Here is a 21826-nt window from a genome sequence, read left to right as displayed (position 1 = left end):
CTCAGGATGAGCTCACTGCTGATGATTCAGCTTCTCAGCAGGGGTCTAAGCCTCCAGTCTCTATAGATCTTTCCCTGTTTTTGGAATCCTGGCAGGAGCAACTCCTTGCTTCTGTTGACAGCCTGGTGTCTTCACGGTTGGGAGAGTTACATAACCCTGTGTCTTCCCTGGCTACTGACCCACCTCTTTCAGCTCTCCCCTCGTCCTCGGACAGAGACCTGATGAAGTTCAGTGTCCTGCCCCCCCAGAGTCCTGATGCAAAAGGTGTGTGCAGTCACATCAAGTCAGGGGGCCAGGGGGGCCGTCTGGGGGCTTGAGGTGGCTTCCAAGCGTTCTCATCCTCCTAAGGATGATGCTAGAAGGATCAAGAAGTCCCGCCCCACCTCAGTGGTGACCGGTGCCCTGGCTCCTTCCCAGGCCCGGTTGGTGGGGGGGGGACAGGGTGAGGGCCCAGGCAAGGGTAATGCTCTGCCCCTTCGCCTACCAGGTGGCTTGCCCACGCCCTTTCCACGGGCTGCCACCTATGTCCTTTCGGCCGCTAGGGGCTCAGAGTCAGCCGACCCCCCTATGTCCTACCAAACCCACTGTCTTACGCCAGAGAGGCGCCAGGACCTCCCCTCCCCTCGAGGTGTGTGCTTCCCCTCTGAGGCTAGCATCTCTGCTCCTGGAGGCACCCCTCGGACTGCCCGTCTCTGGGGTAGTGACCTTCTCCTCATGGATAGCACTGATAGACAGGTACTCCATAGTTCCCCCCGGCCTTCTTGTTCGGGGTGGCAGGGCCCGGCCTCCTTGTCTCCAGGACCTGCCCTGTCCCTCCACATCCCCGGCCTCTTTGTCTCCAGGACCTGCCCCGTCCCTCCACATCCCCGGGGGGCTGGAGGAGGATGAGACCCAGCCCCATTGGCCTCCATGTACCATCACATGATGGATTACATCAATTCAGTGTTTGAGGATGCAAGGGGCCAAAGGCTTGAGCAAGAGGGTCCTCTCGTGCCCGGAGCTGGTGCACCTGAGTCACAGGGAGGGCCGATTCTCCTCACTAGGGCTCAACCCTTCCAGTTCTTCAGGGAGCAAGCCAACAATGCTTACCTGAACGCCAATGACAGGAAACCGGCTTCTCTTGGTTATCCTTCAGGCAGGTTTGCCAGGATGTACGCAGTATTGGACCAGGAAGGCTCAGGGAAGGCTACTGCCGTTAACCAGGACTTGCACCATGCCTTGAACTCGGGCTCCTGTGAGCCGAGGGTTATCCGTGACCAGTAGGAGGTCGCCAGGATGGAGGGAGTGGTTGGTCGTTCTCTGGATGCACTCAACTACTCTTTTTGGTGCTTAGGTGCCCTTCACCTACTGACGGTACCACATCTCTCCTCGCACCTGTTGGATTTAGAGGGACAGCTCTTTAAGGCTGTTTTATGGCCTTGAATGACATCTGCCGTGATTCTACTTACGTCAATGCCAATCTTCGGGCCTGGAGAAGGGAGTCCTACATTGCCCACCTCAGACCCACCTTCTCTCAGGTGGAGAAGGGCATCCTTAGACGGTCCCCCATCTTTTCTCCTCTCCTCTTTGATGAGGCCAAGCTGCAGGAGGCATTCCAGTCTTCCAAGAGTAATGCTGCTGCCATGACTCTACTCTCCATGAGACTCCATGAGACTCCCTTAGGGCCCTGGCTCGTCCACATCCGGCCACCGGTACTCCCTTGGTGGAGTGCGGTTCTCATCTTCCTGCCCCCTCAGCCTCAAGGCTTCCGGCTGCTCCTCCCCGGAGTTCGCCCTTGTCCTGGGAATCCTCGGGGTGGATCTTCCGGACCACTCTCTGCCCGCCCTAGTGGGCAGTCAGGAGGACGGAGGGGTAAGCCCTTTTGGAAATGACAGTCTTTCTCACCATTGGGTGGTGGGGGGCTGTCTGGCCCTTTGCTGGGAAGGTTGGCTCAAGATTGGGGCAGAGGAGTGGGTCCTCAGCATTCTGCAAGAAGGCTACCAGATCCCCTTCTCTTCCCCCCCACCTCTGACCACTCTCTTCGAGGATCGCAGGGGTTATGCCCCAGGGTCGCCCAAGAGTCTCGCCCTTGCGATGGAGCTCCAGTGTCTCTGGACAAAAGGGGCTATAGAGGAAGCGCCTCCCTCCCCAGGTTTCTACAGCCATGTGTTTGTCGTTCCAAAGGCCACAGGCGGGTTCCGCCCCATCATCGACCTCTCCCTCCTCAACACGTATGTCGTCACCACCAAATTCAAGATGGAGACTGTCCGGATGGTAATGTTGGCCATCCGACAGGACGACTGGATGGTGTCACTGGACCTTCAGGACACATATCTTCAGGTGCCCATTCATCACCACAGCCGTCAGTTCCTGCGCTTTGTGTGGGAGGGGTACCACTTTCAGTTTCGAGTCCTCTGCTTCAGTCTCTCCACTGCTCAGCAGGTTTTCATTCGTCTGATGGCTCCTGTCTCGGTGGAGTTCCATCGTCGGGGCTTCCACATCCTTCGCTACCTCGACGACTGGTTGGTACTGGCCTCTTCAGCGGTAGAAGCTTGACACGCCACAGCTTGTCTGCTTAGGCTCTGCTCGGACCTGGGCATCCGAGTAAATTGGGAGAAGTCATCCTTGACCCCTGCACAGGAGAAGACCTTCCTCGGGATGGTGATTCGCTCCCCTCTTTTTAGGGTTTTCCCAACCCAGGGGAGGATTTGAGGCCTCCAGGATTTACTCCGCTCCTTCCTCAGTTGCCCATCCTCCCCAGCGGAGCACTGGTTGAGACTTCTGGGGCACATGTCTTCCCTCATACATCTAGTGCTGGGATCCAGGAGGCGGACACGTCTCCTACAGATCCAACTGAACCAGCAATGGGACAGGTGGTCGATGCTAGACGACCATCCGGTCAGCTGGGACAGTGCTTCACGTCAGGACCTGGAATGGTGGCTGAAGGACGAGAACTTGGGGCAGGGTCAGCTTCTTCAGGTTGCCATTCCGGACCACCTTCTCTACACAGATGCCTCTACAATCGGCTGGGGTGCATCACTCCTCCAGGCTTCTGTGAGTGGCCTGTGGAACATCCAGGAACAGACGCTCCACGTGAATGTTTTAGAACTCCATGCGATCCGCCTCGGCCTCCAGCACTTCACGGAGGTGGTGAGGGGCTCAGTTGTCGCTGTCTTCTCGGACAACACCACGGCCCTCGCTTACCTGCGCAGGGATGGGGGTACTCAACTTCGAGGCACGCCAGGTCCTTGACTGGGCAGAAGCGCATGCAGTGTCGATCTTGCCCCAGTTTGTGAGGGGCTCAGTCAATGTGGTGGCCTCAGCCTCTGACACCAATCCCTGTCCACAGAGTGGACCTTACATATGCATGTTTGTCACCTGCTGTGGCAGGTCTGGGGCTACCCAACAGTTGACCTGTTCACCACTCGTCTCAATTACCGGATTCCGAACTTTGTGTCCCCCTTTCAGGATCCGGCGGCCATTGCCACAGACGCCTTCCTCTACAATTTGGACAACTAGGATCTGTACGCCTTTCCACCCTTCCCCCTCATCAGGAGAGTTCTCAACAAGCTCCGGGCTTCCCGGAGCACCCGTCTCATCCTCATAGCCCCTTACTGGCCTCAGAAGGAATGGTTTCCAGATCTGTTGGCAGCGTTGGTGGAGCCTCCCCACCGCCTCCCTCTTTGCAAAGATCTATTGAGACAGCCACACATCCACAAGTTCCACACCGGTCTCCCCGGACTTCAGCTGACAGGGTGGAAACTATCCAGCGCTTTCTGAGGCACAGGGGTTTCTCCTCTAAGGTGGCCCAATTCTTATCTCACGACAAGAGGCCTTCCTCTGCTTCCAACTATCAGCACAAGTGGAAGGTGTACAGAAAGTGGTGCAAAGATCACGGCCACACTGTCTCCAATCCCACGGTCCAAAAGGTAGCAGATTTTCTCGTTCACCTGTGCCAGGATTTCAATCTTTCTACCTCTGCCATTAACCCGTACAGCGTCAGAGACGTACGAGATACGTCGGCTACTCTGAACGAACCGGGCGTCAGAGACGTATGAGATACGTCGGCGAGCTTCCTCGTGTTTTCGGAAGTATTGCGTCCTCAAAACCTACCATTATACTGCCATCATGCACTGTAGACATTGCTCATGCTGCCTCCTCGTCCCTACTAACATGAATGCTTCCTGTATTTATTTATTACATATCTGAACTTTAGCAGTTTCTGCTGCCTTCAGCTCGGTGTAGCGGGAAACTGACGCCTCAACTCCGCTAATATGAACGCAGCGTAATTTCCATTACTTACTCTTACGTTTTCAGATGTTTTTGGTAACTGTTATATTGTGGTAGTGAAAATTTTGTATGACATAAATAAGAATTTTCCAATCGCTTTGTTATAAGGAAAAACAAGTACATATTACTCGGAAAATATTTGCACCGTGAAAGGCAACACTCCCTCGCGATATCTCGTGTCTATTTTTAGCCACAAACACTCCCAAACAGCAAAACATGACATATTGTTTTTCTTTCAACTCAGGAACGATATTATGCATGTGTCCATCTTGGGGATCGACTGGTAAGAAACGAGGAAGTGAATAAACTAGTCACATAAGGCTTTGCTAAGTCGCTAACCTTAGCACAAAACATCTCGCAACAATTGATACCACATCCAGTCAGTTCTGGGAGGAATGACTGTCATTTTCATTTGTTTCACATCATTTAAGACTGGTTTAGCAAAATAAAAAAAGTCCATGATGTGGCCAGCACTGGCGAAATCACAAAGTCTCAGGTCTGCTGACGCTGTACGGGTTAAGGGTTATAAGGCCATGCTGAATGGAGTCTTTGCAATCAGGGGCGTGGACCTCAACAATGACGGGGTGTTGAGTGCTATTGTCAAGGCATGCTCTTCTCAACCCCGCAGACCTACTAGGAATCTTAGTCCTTCCTGGAACCTGGATGTAGTTCTTCGCTACCTGTCCAAGGCCCCCTTCGAGCCCCTTCGGCTCTCGTCCTCCAGGGACCTGACCAGGAAGACTTTTTCTCCTGGCATTAGCTACAGCGCAGAGGGTAGGGGAGATCCAGGCCCTCTCCTCCCAGACTAGCTGGCAAGGACAGGATCTTATGGTCTGCTATCTCCCTGAGTTCATTGCTAAGACGGATACGGGAGTTCACAGCATGCCCCGGGAATTCCGTATTAAGAACCTTACTTCCATTCTTGGTTCCATGGATGAGGAGTGCTTTTTGTGCCCTGTTCGGGCTCTCTGCCACTACTTACAACGGACTGCTTCAGAGACAAGGCCCAGGAATCTGTTTGTTGCAGTTAAACGCCCTTCTCGACCTATGTCGAAAGCGGCCATCTCATACTTCCTCAGGGATACCGTCAAGTCTGCCCATGAGGCTATTTCTGACTCTGTCTGCCTCGAGGTCAATGCCCATGCCCATGACATCCGTGGCATTGCTGCCTCCATTCTCCTCTGGGAAAACTGCTCGGTTCCGACCATCCTGAAGGCAGCACGCTGGAGGACTCACTCGGTCTTTGCCGACCATTATCTCCGCGATATAGTGCGGAAGGAAGGCGACGTTTTTTCCCTGGGTCCAGTTGTTGCAGCCGGTCACATTGTGGGCTGACAACTACCACAAGGTCCTCCTTGCTCTCGGGTAATTCTTCGGCTCCCTCAGGTGAACACCCCAGTGCTCCCTTACACTGCTCGTCTTAGTTGATTGGGTCAGTAGCCGGGGTTCCCTTTTAGACACATGGGTTAGGAGGACCTCCCAAACCCTTAGCCGAGCCCGCTGGCACCCCTATGCTGCCCGGCCTCAGCCAAGAGGTTAGTGTCTACATATGGACAGTTTGTTTTCATCCTCTACGCCTGGCACGTTCTTCTTACTCCCGCCTCCTTCAGTGTTGGAGTCTGCTATATTTTGTATGAAAAACAGGTGTCTGTGACAGAAATCTAATTTTTAATGCTAAAATTAGTTTCTTCACTTACCTGTTTTTGATACAAAACTTCACTGCCCTCCCTTTTTCCCCCAGTCAGGTTCTCTCCCTTGAGAAATAACTGACTGGTTGTCCACGCAGTGTGCTGGCGGCAGCAATGAGCACCGCGCTGCCAGGCGTAGCGCTAAAGCGGGTGGTTTCTCGGCGAAAAGGTATGTGGAGCAGTGGAACTGCTATATTTTGTATGAAAAACAGGTAAGTGAAGAAATTAATTTTAGCATTAAAAATTAGATATATATATATACCATGATTTTGTTTACTTTTGAAAACAAGAGGACAAATTCACTTCTGAAGCAGAATCTCCCATCAGATAAATGCTAATATGCCACTGGAATGCAGTATAATAGTTTGGGTGAAGCATGATTTTGAACAAGATAATCTTGTTTGTCTTTTATTTAAAAAAAAATGAAAATTCATTATTATGAATATCAGAATGATAACAAAAATAATGAAAATTTTTTGAATAGTAAATGGTATAGATATATTCTTTTATTTGCATAATTGTTTTTGATATATGAAGCTTTTTCATGAAATGTGATTCATCAGTGTGCTTGGCAGTGTTGATGTATCATGCAGCTGTTGCTGAGGAGAATATCTCATCAGAGGATTGCTTAATTCTCTTGTTGCTGTCACAATTATGGTTGTATACTTACAATCTTCATTGAGCTGTAATCATTATTTTAAAAATGCTCAGACATGTAATTATACTTATTATAATTGTATAGCTGCAGTCACATTGTATAGAATAATCACAAATACAGAGTTCACAGTTGTGATTGCATGATTTCAGTAATGCTTCTAATGAATTCCACTGTACCAATTTAGACTACATATTAATCTTTGCCAATTTTTACATAGTTGTCTAGTCAATATCATTTATGTTTCTTACTCTGGATTATATTACCAAGAATACTTGTAGTAATATTTATTTTTCTTTTACAGGTATGACTACACAAAACATGGAGTATTCAACAACAACCCTGTTCTTGAAACCAAGAAACAATACAGCAGACTTTGCTGAAAGTCTTTTAGAAGACAATAATATACATGTGAAAGATGAGGCTGTAGCTTTCTTGAATGATGATGTAAAACATGAAGAGACGTCTACAAATGAAGTTGATAATCAAAGGGAAGACAAGAATAATCCAGTACATGCAGGCTTCTTTGGGGATGACGAACCGAGTCAAGGATATAATATCACTGGTAGCAATAGAACCTCACCTCAAGACAGTTCTATTGACCAAGCCTCATGGGACCTTCAAGCCCAGGAGGATGAGCTTCGGGAGTTGGGCATTGATGTGGTGGACCAGGTGTCGTTGGAGCGCCATGTTGAAGCAGCTGTGAGTGAAAAGCCATTATAATGCTCTATAATTATTTCTTGCAGTTACTAAATTTAATCTTAAAATTATGTGCTTAATTTTCTTGATTTCTGATAGATCTCTTCACGTGTAGCATTTTTTTTTTTTTTTTTTTTTCCTGAATTTTCTCTGGCAATATAAATTATGTCCTAAAGATTACTTTCTTAACCCACAGAATTTGAAATGTTGACATTCCATGCAGTATAATAGTATCTTATATTTGGTATAGGATGTATGATTCCAACTTATATGCACTTGTTTTTCTTCAGTAAATTATGTATCCCTGCTTCATCTCTTGAATTTGGAAACTTGATTCATGTCTCATTCAGTGATACTCAGTGTGTTCACTTCAAATAGCAATCTTGAGTTCCTTCAGTCCATCCCATGATGTCTCTTAATTTACTTTGTATTGTTATCTTTGTTTTTTTTTTTTTTTTTTATGAGCTGAAAGAGACTCATTTATTTTACTGTGATATTTTTCCCCTCTCAGGTTGATAAAGCAGTTGCAACACATGCTCGCAAACAGAAGCTTCAAATCCTCAAAAGGGAAATCAAAGATGTCAAAATGGAAAGTAAGAGTGCAGAAAACAAGATGCTGGCACTGAAGAACAGATTATCAGGTAATATTGCATGTCAAAATTTGACTTAACATTATAATAGTAGTTATTGCTGTTTTGTTAAAGCTATTTCATATGTACGTACTGACATTGTATTGTATGAATAATACAGAAAGAAAGTTTTCATATAAATTACTATTTCCAAAATAAATAATGACACCTGAGAAAAAGCACAATCCAGAAACAATGCAGCATACGGTTTATATGAGGTGTTCAGAATAGTAGTGACATAAGCGCCACCTCAGCCGATTTTGAGGTTTGTATGGCATTTTCTTCATCTCGCCTTCAGCTTTATGAATCTGCAACGTCCAAGTCAAAATCCAGCCTGCAACATGGTCGAAATTCCTATTTTTTTGGAGGGGTACGCATAGCCGTGCAGCCATCGACAAAAAATGAATAAATAAAAAAAAAAATTTCATGCTCACTCAGTAATGACGTATGTACTCGGGCAGGCAATGGGAGGCCTGCATTTTCACCCTGGCATGTCTCAAGAAGCTGTGGTATAGCACTATTTCCTATTGTGTTTGGCTCACATTTGTGCCGTCAGAAGTATTATGGCAATAAGGGTGAAATTCCTGTAGTAGTAAAGGCATTAATCAACCATATTGGCATCACATTAAAGTGACTGGACAGTGAATTTTACACCAATGTATCTCTACCAGCTTTACACAGTAACTTATTTTTTTTATAATTTTTAATGGTGGAGGTTGTTTATTATTAATATTTGTATTATTAGGTCTATTGATTTTTTTGTTTCGAAAAATACAGGTACCCCCACCCCGGAAAAATGCAGTTCATGAGCAATTTCAGAAAGTAATTACATTTTGCTTACAATAGTTGCAAAGCCTTGTTATAGAGCTTCATTTCACAAAAAACTAGAGTTTTCTAGATCATTTCAGTAATAAAGTTATTGCGTTCTAAATGTTGCAAAACTTTAACTGCGTTTTTCTCCATTTTTAATTTTGGTGCTTATGTCACTACTATTCTGAATGCATTTTTTGAGATGCCATTTTTTGCATCATTGTTGAATTTTTGTAGTTTTTTGTATCTTCCCTTGTGATGTTTTTCTTATATGCATACTTTTTTCTTTACAAATTTCCTTTGATGATTTTACAGTAATCTGTAATTCACAAAATTGTCTATCATTAAATATATTAGAGTCTGATTCAAAGATAAAAATCTCTCAGCCATCCAGAAGCTGACCATCATCATATTACCATCATGCAGTACATCTTCAACAATCTCTCTATGGCTTTTGGTTGTCATGTACCCACTGTGTCAAGCACCAGTTGATAGTTTATTTATTTATTCTCAAAATTGTTATTGTATAAGGATTGAATGCCCACTAGTGACCGCAGAGGCGATGAATAGCAGTAGCAGATGATCTGCCAGTGTCAGGAGTTGATATGATGCTGGGAAATATCCTGGCAGATGGAAGAGTTTGGGTGCAGCACCCAGATTAGGAAGCTGCTAAGGGTGTGAATGGTGTTGTCAGTGATGTTACTCACTTCATGGTAAGGGGAGCACACAGACATGGGATGTCTATAAGATATTTGGCTCCTGAGGTTAATGGCAATAAGACAGGGCCACCATGAGAGGAGTGCACAAGTTGTGGAGTTACTGCTGTGGGAGTAGAGTGTCCCCATGGATGTTGAGAGGTTGTGTGAGTCAGAGAAAGACTTGGGAGTACATCAGAGTGCTAGGGCTGACTGCAGAATAGCAGAGCCACCACAGAATGCACCTGAAGGTGCTGAGTGTTGTTAAGGGTGAGGTTGGAAAGTTGAGTGGTGAGAGTTTGTGTGTTTGTTTGCCTCAGCCTACAGAGCTTCTAAGAGGTGGCATTCAGATGCAGTTGTCACTTGGGGGAGATGCTGTGGGTGCTGGTCTTCAGTCCACATCCCACCCAGTTGTGTCTGAAGAGTTAGGGGTCACTACTGAGGGCAGGGAGACTCCTGACTCTGCTGGTGGGATGGGAGTTTCCCCACTGCAAGTGTATCAGAGAATAGGAACAGGCTGCTTGTCTGCCAGGTCCAGACTCAGTCATGGAGAGTGTTGTGATTGTTACTTTAGCTAAAGTGTGCTCCATAAAAGTCTCAGGGATGTGCTGTCTGACTTTTAACTAAGGTGAGGAGCAAAAAGGAAGCAGAGGGTTGGGTAAAGCCTGGAGGTAATAGCTGTTTTGAGTGAAGTCAACAAGGCCCCAAGCTAAATTGTGCTGGCAAGTTGAGATGTTGGCTTCAAGGAGCCATGAGTGGGCCAGAGGGAACATGAATATAGTTGTGGGTCAGAAAGGGCCTGGCAGTGCCATGTCTGTGAGAAGTCAGACAGTTACAATCCCTGACTGGCATGTTGTGTTAGGTAAAAATGCCAGAGTATTGTTGCAGGGTGACTCTTTTGTAGTAGGAAAAGGAAGTACAGAAGGAGTAGAGTGTGGATTGGTAAGAGAAATAGAAGTGTGAGTGGGTGGAGAAGTTGTCATGATAGCAGAGGAAAGAGTATGAAGAGGAAAAAGATGAGAAGAAATTAGTTACAGGGAGGGTTTGAGCAGTAGAAGCTACTGGAAAAGATATGTGTGTATATCTCACTGCAAGAGAATATTTGCTCACCAACATGGGAGAAAAGATCTTGCCTATTGGCCCAACAGTCAGCCTGGGCCCAGAGGATGTTTAGTAAGCTGAGCAGTAGTCCTTATTGTCACCTCAGGGTGCTTGCTCCGTCATCTGGGAGATAATAAAGCCTATTGTTTAACTAGAGTGTGTATAAAGTGACATTGATGTATGGTTTAGCCTTTTGTTGTTAAAAGAGGGCGGTAATTCACATCGCTTTACAATCCTCACAACTTAACAAGTTGCCTTTTCTTTTGGAGCATGGATGACTGCTCCTTCTCCGCTGAGAGTGTTTTGGTGATATATATATATATATATATATATATATATATATATATATATATATATATATATATATATATATATATATATAAATATATTCTTGGGTGACTGTAGATCCACCAAAGGGTAAAATGTAGAAAATGAAGAAAAGTCACAGTAAAATCACCATTTTCTATTTAAAATCTTATTGAATTCTTGTGACGTTTTGGGACAAACATAATCCCATCCTCACACACTGAAACACGTGCAGAGAGAGTGAGGGGACAAAGAGGTCCTGGACAGTAAAAACATCTCTATGTAACTAGGGTATATCAGAGGTGTTTTTGCTGTCCAGGACCTCTTTGTTCCTGGATTTTTGGAGGGCATATAGGTTCTCTCACTCACTCTCTTTGCACATGTTTCAGTGTGTGAGGATGGGATTATGTTTGTCCCCAAAACATCACAAGAGTTTAACAAGATTTTCAATAAATAATGGTGATTTTACTGTGACTTTTTTTTTTTCGAGAGGACAGCTCGTCTCCGGCTGTGGACAGGAAGAAGAGAAACTACCTATGGTGTTACAGGGCCCGGGTATCTCTGTGTTAATGTCCTATTAATGTCCTACTGTCGCATAGTGTAGAAAGTGGGCCATTTTCAAGCGGGATATGGAGAGTGGTCCCTGAGCGGAGAGTGTGGGCAGTGATTGTTTTAGCCGTAATCAGCTGACGATAACAATCATGGCGTCTACGCCTAGACAAGCCCGGGACTCTGAAGGTTTCGTAACTACTCCAAGAAGACTGGAGAAATTAGACATGGATGCAAGAATTCAGGCATTAGAAAGTAAGTTCCTAAACATTTTATCCATAGAAGAAAAACTGGATAGAGTCATAGCGGAGAACGATTCCTTCAAAAAAGAGATCTATTTGTTAACGATAGAGAACAAAGAGCTATTGAGGGAAAAAGTAGAAATGGAGAAAGAAAACCAACAACTAAGGAAACAATGTGAAGAGATGAAGGCTAAACTCCTAGAAATGGAGATGAAAATATCCGAAGGGGACTTGAGCAAGGAGGAATGCCTTAATCTAATTGATGCCAGGATGAAAGAAGTGAACCATGAACATCAGGAGGTACAAAGGTCCTTTAGGGAGATAGTGAAAAAGCAGGAAGAGGAAAATAAAGTGATTACGCAGAGTGAAATGGTAAAGGCACGAAAGGAAAATGAGTATGTGGTGAGAGATATTGCTGAAAAGAAAAAATGCGTGATCATAACAGGATTGCGGGAGGAAACTAACAGGAATTGGCAGGACAGGAGGGATAAGGAAAATGACAGGATTAAGTCTTTACTGAATAAGATCTCAGTAGAGGAAGAGGGCCTATATGCTGAGGTAGAAGAAAGTGTGAGATTAGGAGCTTTTGAGGAAGGCAAGAATAGACCATTAAAATTGAAATTAAAGTCTCAGGTAGCAGCTGAGGCCTTGCTGAGTAGGGCTTGGAGACTTAACCCCTTCATGCCGGATGTTAAAAAAGCCCACCTGTATGATATACGGGTGGTAGTGCCGGCCGGGAAACTCGTGCAAGCTTGTCATACTTGTCGTCTTTGTGTATTATGCTGCTATTTTTTAGTCACTATATCGCCTTCGAAGAGGAAAGTGGATGCTTCTCTCTTCAGAGAAAAAGAGAGAGAGAGAGAGAGAGAGGGTGACATTTGCTAATATTTTAGACACAAGCGGGATGCATGTAGCTTATCTTTGAGAGGAAGAGGGGAGGAGGGAAGGGAAGGGAAAAAGGAGAGAGAGAGAGAGAGAGAGAGAGAGAGAGAGAGAGATTAGAAAATTTGTTGTTTTGTATTTGTGTGTGTGTGTGTGTGTGCCACGAATGTTACAAGGCGGACGATGTAACTTATCTTCGAGAGGGAGAGGAGAGGAGGAAGCGAGATGGGAGGGAGGAAAGGGAGATGGGGAGGGAGGAAGAGAGAGAGAGAGAGAGAGAGAGAGAGAGAGAGAGAGAGAGATGGGAACAGTCTATGCCATTGGGTAATTTTAGACACAAGGCGGACGATGTAGCTTATCTTTAGTGATTGGTGGAGACAAGGATGGTGGGAGGAGCACTAGGATTTCAAAGACAGCATACGGCGTGTGTAGTTGGTATCCAACACACTATACGGGACAACTGAACTGAAGAAAGCTCAGAAAAGAAATATGACGCCTACGTAGGCATCACCGTATATGCTACTGGGGCTTCATGACGCCTACATAGGCATCACCGTATTGAAGGGGTTAAGGACTCTGAGGAAACTAAAACAATTTACATAAGAAGAAATATGTCACAGGATGAACGAATGAAAATGAAAGAGCTTGTAACTGAAGTGAGAGAGAGGAATGACAAAAGAACAGAGGAGGAAAAGACCAAGTTTTTTTGGAGGATGAGAAATGGGAGGCTAAAGAAGTGGTGGATAAAACAGGCGGAATAGACATTACATGGAAGAAAGAGACTAGGAATGGAATACAAGTGACTTACATGAATATAGATGGATTTCTGTCTAAGAGGCTAGAATGTATGGATTACCTAAGAAATAATGAACCGGACATAATGTGTGTAGTGGAAACAAAGCTAAGGCCCGAAATAAAGCTAGACTGGTTTGTTGTAAAACACTACAAAGTAGATAGAAAATATAAAGGAGGTGGTGGTATAATGGTTCTTATAAAGGAAGATCTGATAGTGAAGGAGGTGAACTATAGTAAGAGAAATGAGGAAGTGATAAGTATGCTTATAACAGATGGTAAGAGGGACATTAATATTATAACAGTATACATACCACCCAGAACCAGTGCTTGGGAATATGAACAGTATCAAATGGTGATGAGAAATACTCTAGACAGAATGAAGCAAGAACTCATCAGAAAGGATAGAGTGATGATAGTCGGAGACTTTAATTGTAAAGAAATAGTGTGGGAAGACTACGAAGTGGTGAACGGTGGTGAGTGGGCAGAGGAATTGTTAAATGTAGCAACAAATAACTTGATGACACAGTGGGTGAGATCACCAACAAGGTGCAGGGGACAAGATGTTGCAGCAGGTTGGATTTGGTATTTACCAGGGCATCTCTAAAAGAGGAAATTGAACATAAATGTCCCTTGGGAGAAGCGATCATGATGTCCTAAGCTTTGAGCTGGATACGAATTAAGCACGAATAAGATTGTGGAATGCAGGGAGGAAAAATTAAATTATATTAGGGCAAATTATAACCATATAAGGGAGTTCTTTAATTAAATTGACTGGTCCGTGGTATACCAGGAAAGGAATATGCAATTGAAATATGATAAATTTATGGATTTGTATAACTCTGCTGTGAAAAAGTTTGTGCCATATCACAGAAAGAGGACTTTAAATAATAAACAGTGGTTTAATAGAAATTGTGGAGAAGCAAAAAAGAACAAAGAAAAGGCATGGAAGAAACTTAAGAAAAACAGTGATGTGTTATCCAGAGAAGTTTACAAAACAGCAAGGAATAGATATGTTAAAGTAAGGAGAACAGCACAAAAGGAATATGAATAGAGGGTGGTGGAAAACTGATAGTGACCCTAATATGTTTTACAAATTCATAAACGGAAAACTAAATATAAAGGAGGCAATAGAAAAGATAAAAAATGGGGAAGAAGTATATGAGGATGCTAGAGATATAGCTGAAATTTTGAACGACAACTTTTGCAAAGTGTTAACACAGGAGGAGCATTTTATGGGAGGAAGGCCTACGAAAATAAAGCAAATGCAGGACATCATGGTTTCTAAGGAAAATTATAACCAATTTGGGTATTAATAAATCAATGGGGCCTGATGGCATATCTGGGAGGTTGCTAAAAGAATGTAAGGATCAATTGTTTAACCCTGTATTTGATATTGTGGAAACCTCCATACAAACAGGAATAGTCCCGAAAGAGTGGAAAAGAGCTGACATTGTGCCTATATATAAGAATGGTAGTAGAATGGAACCGCTAAATTATAGACCAGTATCGTTGACTAGTATATTGTGCAAGGTATGTGAAGAAGTAATTATAGCTAAGTGGAGTGAGTATCTAGAAAGTGAAATCATTCTGAGTGAAAGACAGTTTGGTTTCAGAAAAGGAAGATCATGCGTATCCAATTTATTATGTTTTTATTCAAGAGTGACTGACATACTACAACATAGAGAGGGATGGGTGGATGCTATCTACCTGGACTTGAGAAAGGCCTTTGATAAAGTACCACACAATAGACTGATGTGGAAACTAAAGAAGATTGGAGGAGTAAATGATAAACTAGCAAAATGGATGGAAAATTACTTAATGGGAAGAGAAATGAGAACAGTGGTGAGAGGAAGGAAGTCCGAGTGGAAGAAGGTAACCAGTGGAGTTCCACAAGAGTCAGTGCTTGGTCCCATCATGTTTTTGATTTATGTTAATGATATGCCAGTAGGAATTGACAGTCACATGAACATGTTCGCGGACGATACTAAAATTATGAGGAGAGTAAAGAATGTGGAAGATTGTAACAAGTTACAGGAAGATCTTGATAAAATATATGAGTGGAGTAAAGAGTGGCAAATGGAATTTAATATAGACAAGAGCCATGTTATGAAAATGGGAAGAAGCAGATACAGACCAAACAGGGATTACAGGCTGGGTGATGAGAAAATTAAAGAGACCATTGAGGAGAAAAACTTAGGAGTAACAGTGCAAAACACTTTGTCACCGGAGAAACACATTAACAAGATATTTTTGAAAACATATAACATGCTTCAAAATATTGGCCTTGCATTCCACTACCTAGATGAAGGAATGATGAAGAAGATATTATGTACCTTAACAAGACCCCAGTTAGAATATGCAGCTTGTGTGTGGTCACCACATATGAAGAAAAATGTGAAGAAGGTGGAAAGGGTACAGAGGCTGGCAACAAGGATGGTACCAGGACTCAGGGAGTTAGACTTTGAGGAAAGACTGAGGAAGCTGGGGCTGACCACATTAGAAGAGAGAAGAACAAGAGGAGACATGATAACTATGTATAAATTGGTGAACAAGATTGACATATTGGACAGAGAGTTGATAAAGGTGACCACAAGTAATCATCTCCGAGGACATGGAAAAAAACTATTAAAAGACATCTGTCTAAATGACATGAGAAAATACAGTTTCCCGCATCATAGTATTGATAAATGGAATAAACTGAGCAGTGATGTCGTTGACGCGGTGTGTGTCAATCAGATGAAAGAGAGATATGACAGGAATGGACAAGGAGACAGGACACAGAGAGCTTAGCTCGGGTCCTGTAATACACAAATAGGTAAATACACACACACACACACACACACACACACACACACACACACACACACACACACACACACACACACACACACACACACACACACACACACACACACACACACACACGAGACGCAGCAGAGGAAGGACGAGATACCGTCGCTCCCGACAATCAGCTGATCTTCACTACTTTTGTTTGGGTTTACAGTGGCCTGGGCGATAAGTGTGGACTCATTTTTCCTTTCATGAATACAGTATTAAATAATAATGAGTGAGAAAGAGATTCCATCTAAATGCAGGTATGTGACAAGGAAAGAATGAAAGCTGATGATGACAATGTTGGTGAGGGAGGAGGAGAATTTGAAGGCTTTGATACGGCGCAAACTTCACTATTTGATAGAGTCTTAACTATCGAACGAAATTGGATAAATTGATAAAGGAGAGTATGGGAATGAAAGAGAATGAAGAACAGGATAAAGAGCTCCAGAAATTGAAAGAAAGGATAAAAGAGTGGAAGAAAACGAAACTAGGCTAAGAACCGAAAATGAAGAATTAAAAGTCCAAATAGCGAACTATAAGAAATTGATGGAAGAAGGACTCGGTAAAGCCGAGAAAGAAAAAGAAAAGCTAAAAGATCTAGTTAACAAAGAAGAAGAAAGAGTACAAGACGTGATTAAAAAAGCATGGAGAATCCAAGATAAGAAAGACAAGGAATCATTTCAAGAAGTATTTCAAGAACAGTTAAAAGAAAGAGATGAAAATATGACAAGCAAAATGATAGGAGTCCTCAAGAAAAAAGAAAATTTAGTAAGAGAAATTGCAGAAAAAAAGAAGTGTAATTATTTTGGACTGAAAGAAAAAATGTTAAATATAGACCAAGAAGGAAAAGACGAAATGAAATCAGTAAAAGACCTACTAAAACATCTGAATGACGAGGATAGACAGAACTTAGAAGAGGAAGTAGAAGAAATCCATAGAATGGGACCATATCAAGAAGGAACAGTGAGACCAATTAAGATATTACTAAAATCACAAGCAGCAGCAGAAGAAGTACTATATAGAAAAACGAAACTCAGAGAAACAGAAGGTTGCAAAGATATATATATAAAGAAAAATAGAAACGAGGAGGAAAGGAAGAGACACAATGAACTGGTGGCAGAAGCAAGAGAAAAAATAATGAAAGGTCAGAGGAGGAGAAGAAGGCATTTTTGGAGAATTATAGGAGACAGGATAAGGAAATGGTATATAAAAGAGAAAGAAGAGAAAAGAATGGAGCAAGTTTAACTAAAAATGATAAGAACAAGAGATTAAAAATGATGTATACAAACATAGATGGGATTTTATCTAGTAAATTAGAATTAAGAGATTACATAAAGAAAGAAGAACCAGATATTGTATGCCTGGTGGAAACAAAGTTAAATGAGGCAATAAAATAGACATAGATAAAAGGTATAATATATGGAGAGAGAGAGTGGGTAAAGGAGGAGGAGGAGTCATGATGATGTTAAGGAAGGAGATAGTGGTAAATCAAGTGGAGTTTGGGAAGGAAAATCAGAAATACTGTATGTTAAGATGCATATTAACAAAAGGAGTTAACAATCATTGGAACATATGTGCCACCAAAACAAACTCATGGACTAACCAAGAATATAGAGACATGATAGATGACACAATAAGGAGTCTTACAAGAATCATTAAGGAAAGGAGAAAAGTGATATTGATAGGAGATTTCAACTGTAAGGAGGTAGACTGGGAAAATTATGAAAGTGGTATGGGGGAAGATGCCTGGGGAGATAGATTCCTGAACCTAATGATAGATAATTTGATGGTCCAAAGAGTAAAGGAAAACACAAGATTCAGAGGAAACGATGAGCCGGCAAGATTAGACCTAGTTTTTACAAGGGATATACCAATTAACGATGATATAAGATACAAGTGCCCATTGGGAAAGAGTGACCATGTAATATTAGAGATGGATATAGAAGAAGGAAAGGAAGATAGAGATGAATCATACAAAGGAGACCGATTAAATTACAGAAAGGCTGATATTGAGAATCTCAAGAACTATTTTAAAACGTAAACTGGGAGGAGATGGAAAACTCATTAACGGTTCAAGAGAAATATAACTTATTTTGGAAATATACAAAACTGGGGTCAGGAATATGTTCCGAAATATAGACCTAAAGAAGAAGGAAAGAAAGATTGGTTTAATGCAAGATGTGCTAGGGCAAAGGAGAAACGAGATGGAGCATGGAAAAGGTGGAGAAGAAACAGAAATCCAGAAAATAAGGAAAACTTCAAAACAGCAAGAAATGAATATGCTAAGGTGAGAAAGGAAGAAGAAAAGAACTATGAAAAGGACATTGTCGAAAAATGTAAGGAACAACCAAAATTGTTCTACAGATTCATAAATGGAAAAATAAGACAAAAAGAAACAATAGAAAGGTTAAAAGGAGAGAACGGAATGGTGGAAGACCCAAAAGTATGGCAGAACTGTTAAATAGTAAATTTCATGAGGTCTTTACTAAGGAATCCAAATTTGAAAGACCACAGGGTAATAGAGACTGTCTATATGAAAGAGATTAAAGTAACCAAGCTTGAAATAAAAAGTTGATGACGGAATTGGATGAGGAAAAGGCAATGGGACCGGATGAAGTCTCAGGCAGAATACTGAAAGAATGTAGGGAAGAACTAGCAAGTCCAATATACAACATCATAAAATGCTCAATAGAAAATGGAACAGTGCCAGTGGAGTGGAAAAGAGCTGAGGTGGTTCCCATATATAAGAGCGGAAGGAAGGAAGAACCTTTAAATTACAGACCGGTATCACTAACTAGTGTAATATGCAAGATGTGTGAAAAAGTAATAAAGAAGCAATGGATCGAGTTTCTTGAAGACAACAAAATATTATCAAATAGCCAATTTGGTTTTAGAAAAGGTCGGTCATGTGTGACAAATTTATTGAGTTTCTACTCTAGAATAGTTGATAAAGTACAAGAGAGAGGGATGGATTGACTGTATTTATTTAGATCTAAAAAAGGCTTTTGATAAAGTGCCACATGAAAGATTACTATGGAAGTTAGAGGAGAAGGGTGGCTTAAAAGGAAGCACATTGAGATGGATGAAGAATTACTTAAGGGGGAGAGAAATAAGGACGATAGTTAAAGATATGAAGTCCAAGTGGAGAACAGTAGACAGCGGAGTGCCACAGGGGTCAGTATTGGCACCAATACTTTTCTCGTATATATAAATGACATGCCAGAGGGAGTGAACAGCTACATAAATCTGTTTGTGGACGATGCGAAACTGTGCAGAGTCATTAAACAAAAGAGGATTGTGAAATACTACAGGAAGACTTAAACAAGATCTGGAAATGGAGCAAAAATGGGAGATGGAATTCAATGTGGACAAAAGCCATGTCATGGAAATGGGAAAAGTGAAAGACGACCAGTGGGAATCTATAAGATGGGAGATGGAGTAGAACTAGAAAAAGTAAAAAGGAAAAGGACTTGGGAGTGACAATGGAAGAAAATAATCAACCGGTTAGCCATATTGATAGAATTTTCAGAGAGACGTATAATTTGCTAAGGAATATTGGAGTAGCATTTCACTATATGGACAAGGAAATGATGAAGAAATTGATAAGTACTAAAATAAGACCTAGATTGGAATATGCAGGAGTTGTGTGGACTCCCCATAAAAGAAACACATAAGAAAATTAGAGACTACAAAAATGGCTACAAGAATGGTTCCAGAATTTAAAGGGATGGCATATGAGGAGAGACTAAAGGCAATGGATCTACCAACCTTGGAGCAGAGAAGAGAGAGGGATCTGATACAAGTTTATAAATTGATTAACGGAATGGATGAAGTGGATAATGAGAAACTGATCCTGAGAGAAGAATATGACTTTAGAAGCACAAGATTGCATAGTAAGAAACTAAGGAAGGGACGATGTCTGAGAGATGTTAAAAATTTAGTTTCCGCAAAGATGTGTTGAGACTTGGAACAGTTTGAGTGAGGAAGTGGTATCAGTAAAGAGTGTACATAGTTTTAAAGAAAAATTGGATAAGTGTAGATATGGAGACGGGACCACACGAGCATAAAGCCCAGGCCCTGTAAAACTACAACTAGGTAAATACACACACACACACACACACACACACACACACACACACACACACACACACACACACACACACACACACACACACACACACACACACACACACACACGTGTTCCTTCTCCGTTGGAGGTTAAACAGAGTGGAAACTTCAGAGCGTGTATAGAAAAGAACCTGAGTTACTACCAGACTTTGAAGGGTACAGGAGGCTACACAACCCCTGTGAAGGGTGATTTAAAGGTCTGTATCAGACTGAGGAAGTTGAGGTTTGAGGGATAAGTATCCCAGGCGTGGCAGTTGCTGGAAAGGGCAGATTCTGGATGTAACAATGTAAAAACACTTTCATGAACAACATGCTGGCAGCACTTAACAAAGGCATGGTTGTGGAAGGCTTCCAGAAGGAATTTAATGTGAAAAATACTGTATAATTATGCAGCTGCAGATACATGGACTTCAACCATTGTGAATGTCTGGCACAAACCCTGGCCTGTGATCATGCTCAGTGATAGTGCTAGACAGTGATAAGTTTAAAAGATTCCCTATGTGAAGTGAGAAAAAGATGATGTCAGACCTCTTTACATATGCAGATTCCATCAGTAAGCTGGATGAAGTTAGCTAACTTACAATCTGCTCGAAAAGTTACTGTGCCAATAGTTTTTTGTTACACATTTCGTGACAGATCCCCCAAAAACATACAAAATTCTTCTAATCTACCCAATACTTAGTACTTTATTGCATTTCTTTTTTTTTTTTTTTTTTTTTTTTTATTGCATTTTTTTTTTTTTTTTTTTTTTTTTTTTTTCTTGTTTTTTTTTCTTTTTCTTTTTTTTTGAGCACCTCTCTGAGATGTTTTGGCACACAGTCAGCTAGATTTTGAAGTGTTTCAGGCTTGAAGTCTGCCCAACTATTGTGAAGTTCTTTTTCCGGTTTGGAAAGTGTGGAGGTGTTACGGCCTTGTAATTTGCCCTTAATTACAGCCCATAAATTCTCTATTGAAGAAATATCTGGTGAATTGCCAGGCCAATCTTTTATGGTGTTGATTTCACAATTATCTAGCCATTCTTTGACAATTTTAGCAGTATGAGCTGGTGCCCCATCCTGTTGGAAAATCTCACCTTTGGTTTACTCAAATGATGACTCAATATTATCCATTAAGCGTTCCAAATACACTTTGGTGATAGTTGTGTTTTTAGGGAACAAAACAAGATCATTAAGACCATTGAAAGTAAAACATACCCAAAACATTAAAATTAAATTCTGAGGATGTTTGGTGGATTTTTGAGTGTAGTGGGGATCATCGGGATCAGAGCCTGGGCGTCTGTACACTCTGTTAGATGTTTTACCACTCACACAGAAAGTGCTCTCATCAGACCACAGTACTGTACGCCACTTCTCTAAGGTCCAATCTTGATATTTCTTTGCAAACTGGATCCTTTTTCTTTCTCTGTGAGTCATTTATATTTGTTTACCAGAGGCTATCACTGGATTTGATTGTAGAAAATTGTGTCCAGTGCCTGTTTGTTTCTTTTAACACACACTTTCTTTAATCAGGATGAGAACTAACCTTTTTATGTAGAAAATTGTAT

The 21826-nt window shown here is 42.3% G+C and overlaps 1 protein-coding gene across 1 annotated transcript in view; it reads left to right on the top strand.

Moving 5' to 3' along the window:
- The first annotated feature begins 5716 nt into the window (after nucleotides 1-5716).
- Nucleotides 5717-21826, top strand: part of LOC123520637 (DNA excision repair protein ERCC-6-like) — a 105249-nt gene continuing 89139 nt past the window's right edge. Inside the window, 4 exon segments of the mRNA XM_045283117.1 lie at nucleotides 5717-5804; nucleotides 6011-6126; nucleotides 6917-7314; nucleotides 7823-7952. Of these exon segments, the coding sequence (XP_045139052.1) occupies nucleotides 6072-6126; nucleotides 6917-7314; nucleotides 7823-7952 (583 nt within the window). The 5' untranslated portion in view covers nucleotides 5717-5804; nucleotides 6011-6071.

The sequence above is a fragment of the Portunus trituberculatus genome, chromosome 47, assembly GCF_017591435.1.
Source record: "Portunus trituberculatus isolate SZX2019 chromosome 47, ASM1759143v1, whole genome shotgun sequence".
NCBI lineage: Eukaryota > Metazoa > Arthropoda > Malacostraca > Decapoda > Portunidae > Portunus > Portunus trituberculatus.
This window is presented reverse-complemented; position numbering and strand designations above follow the sequence as displayed.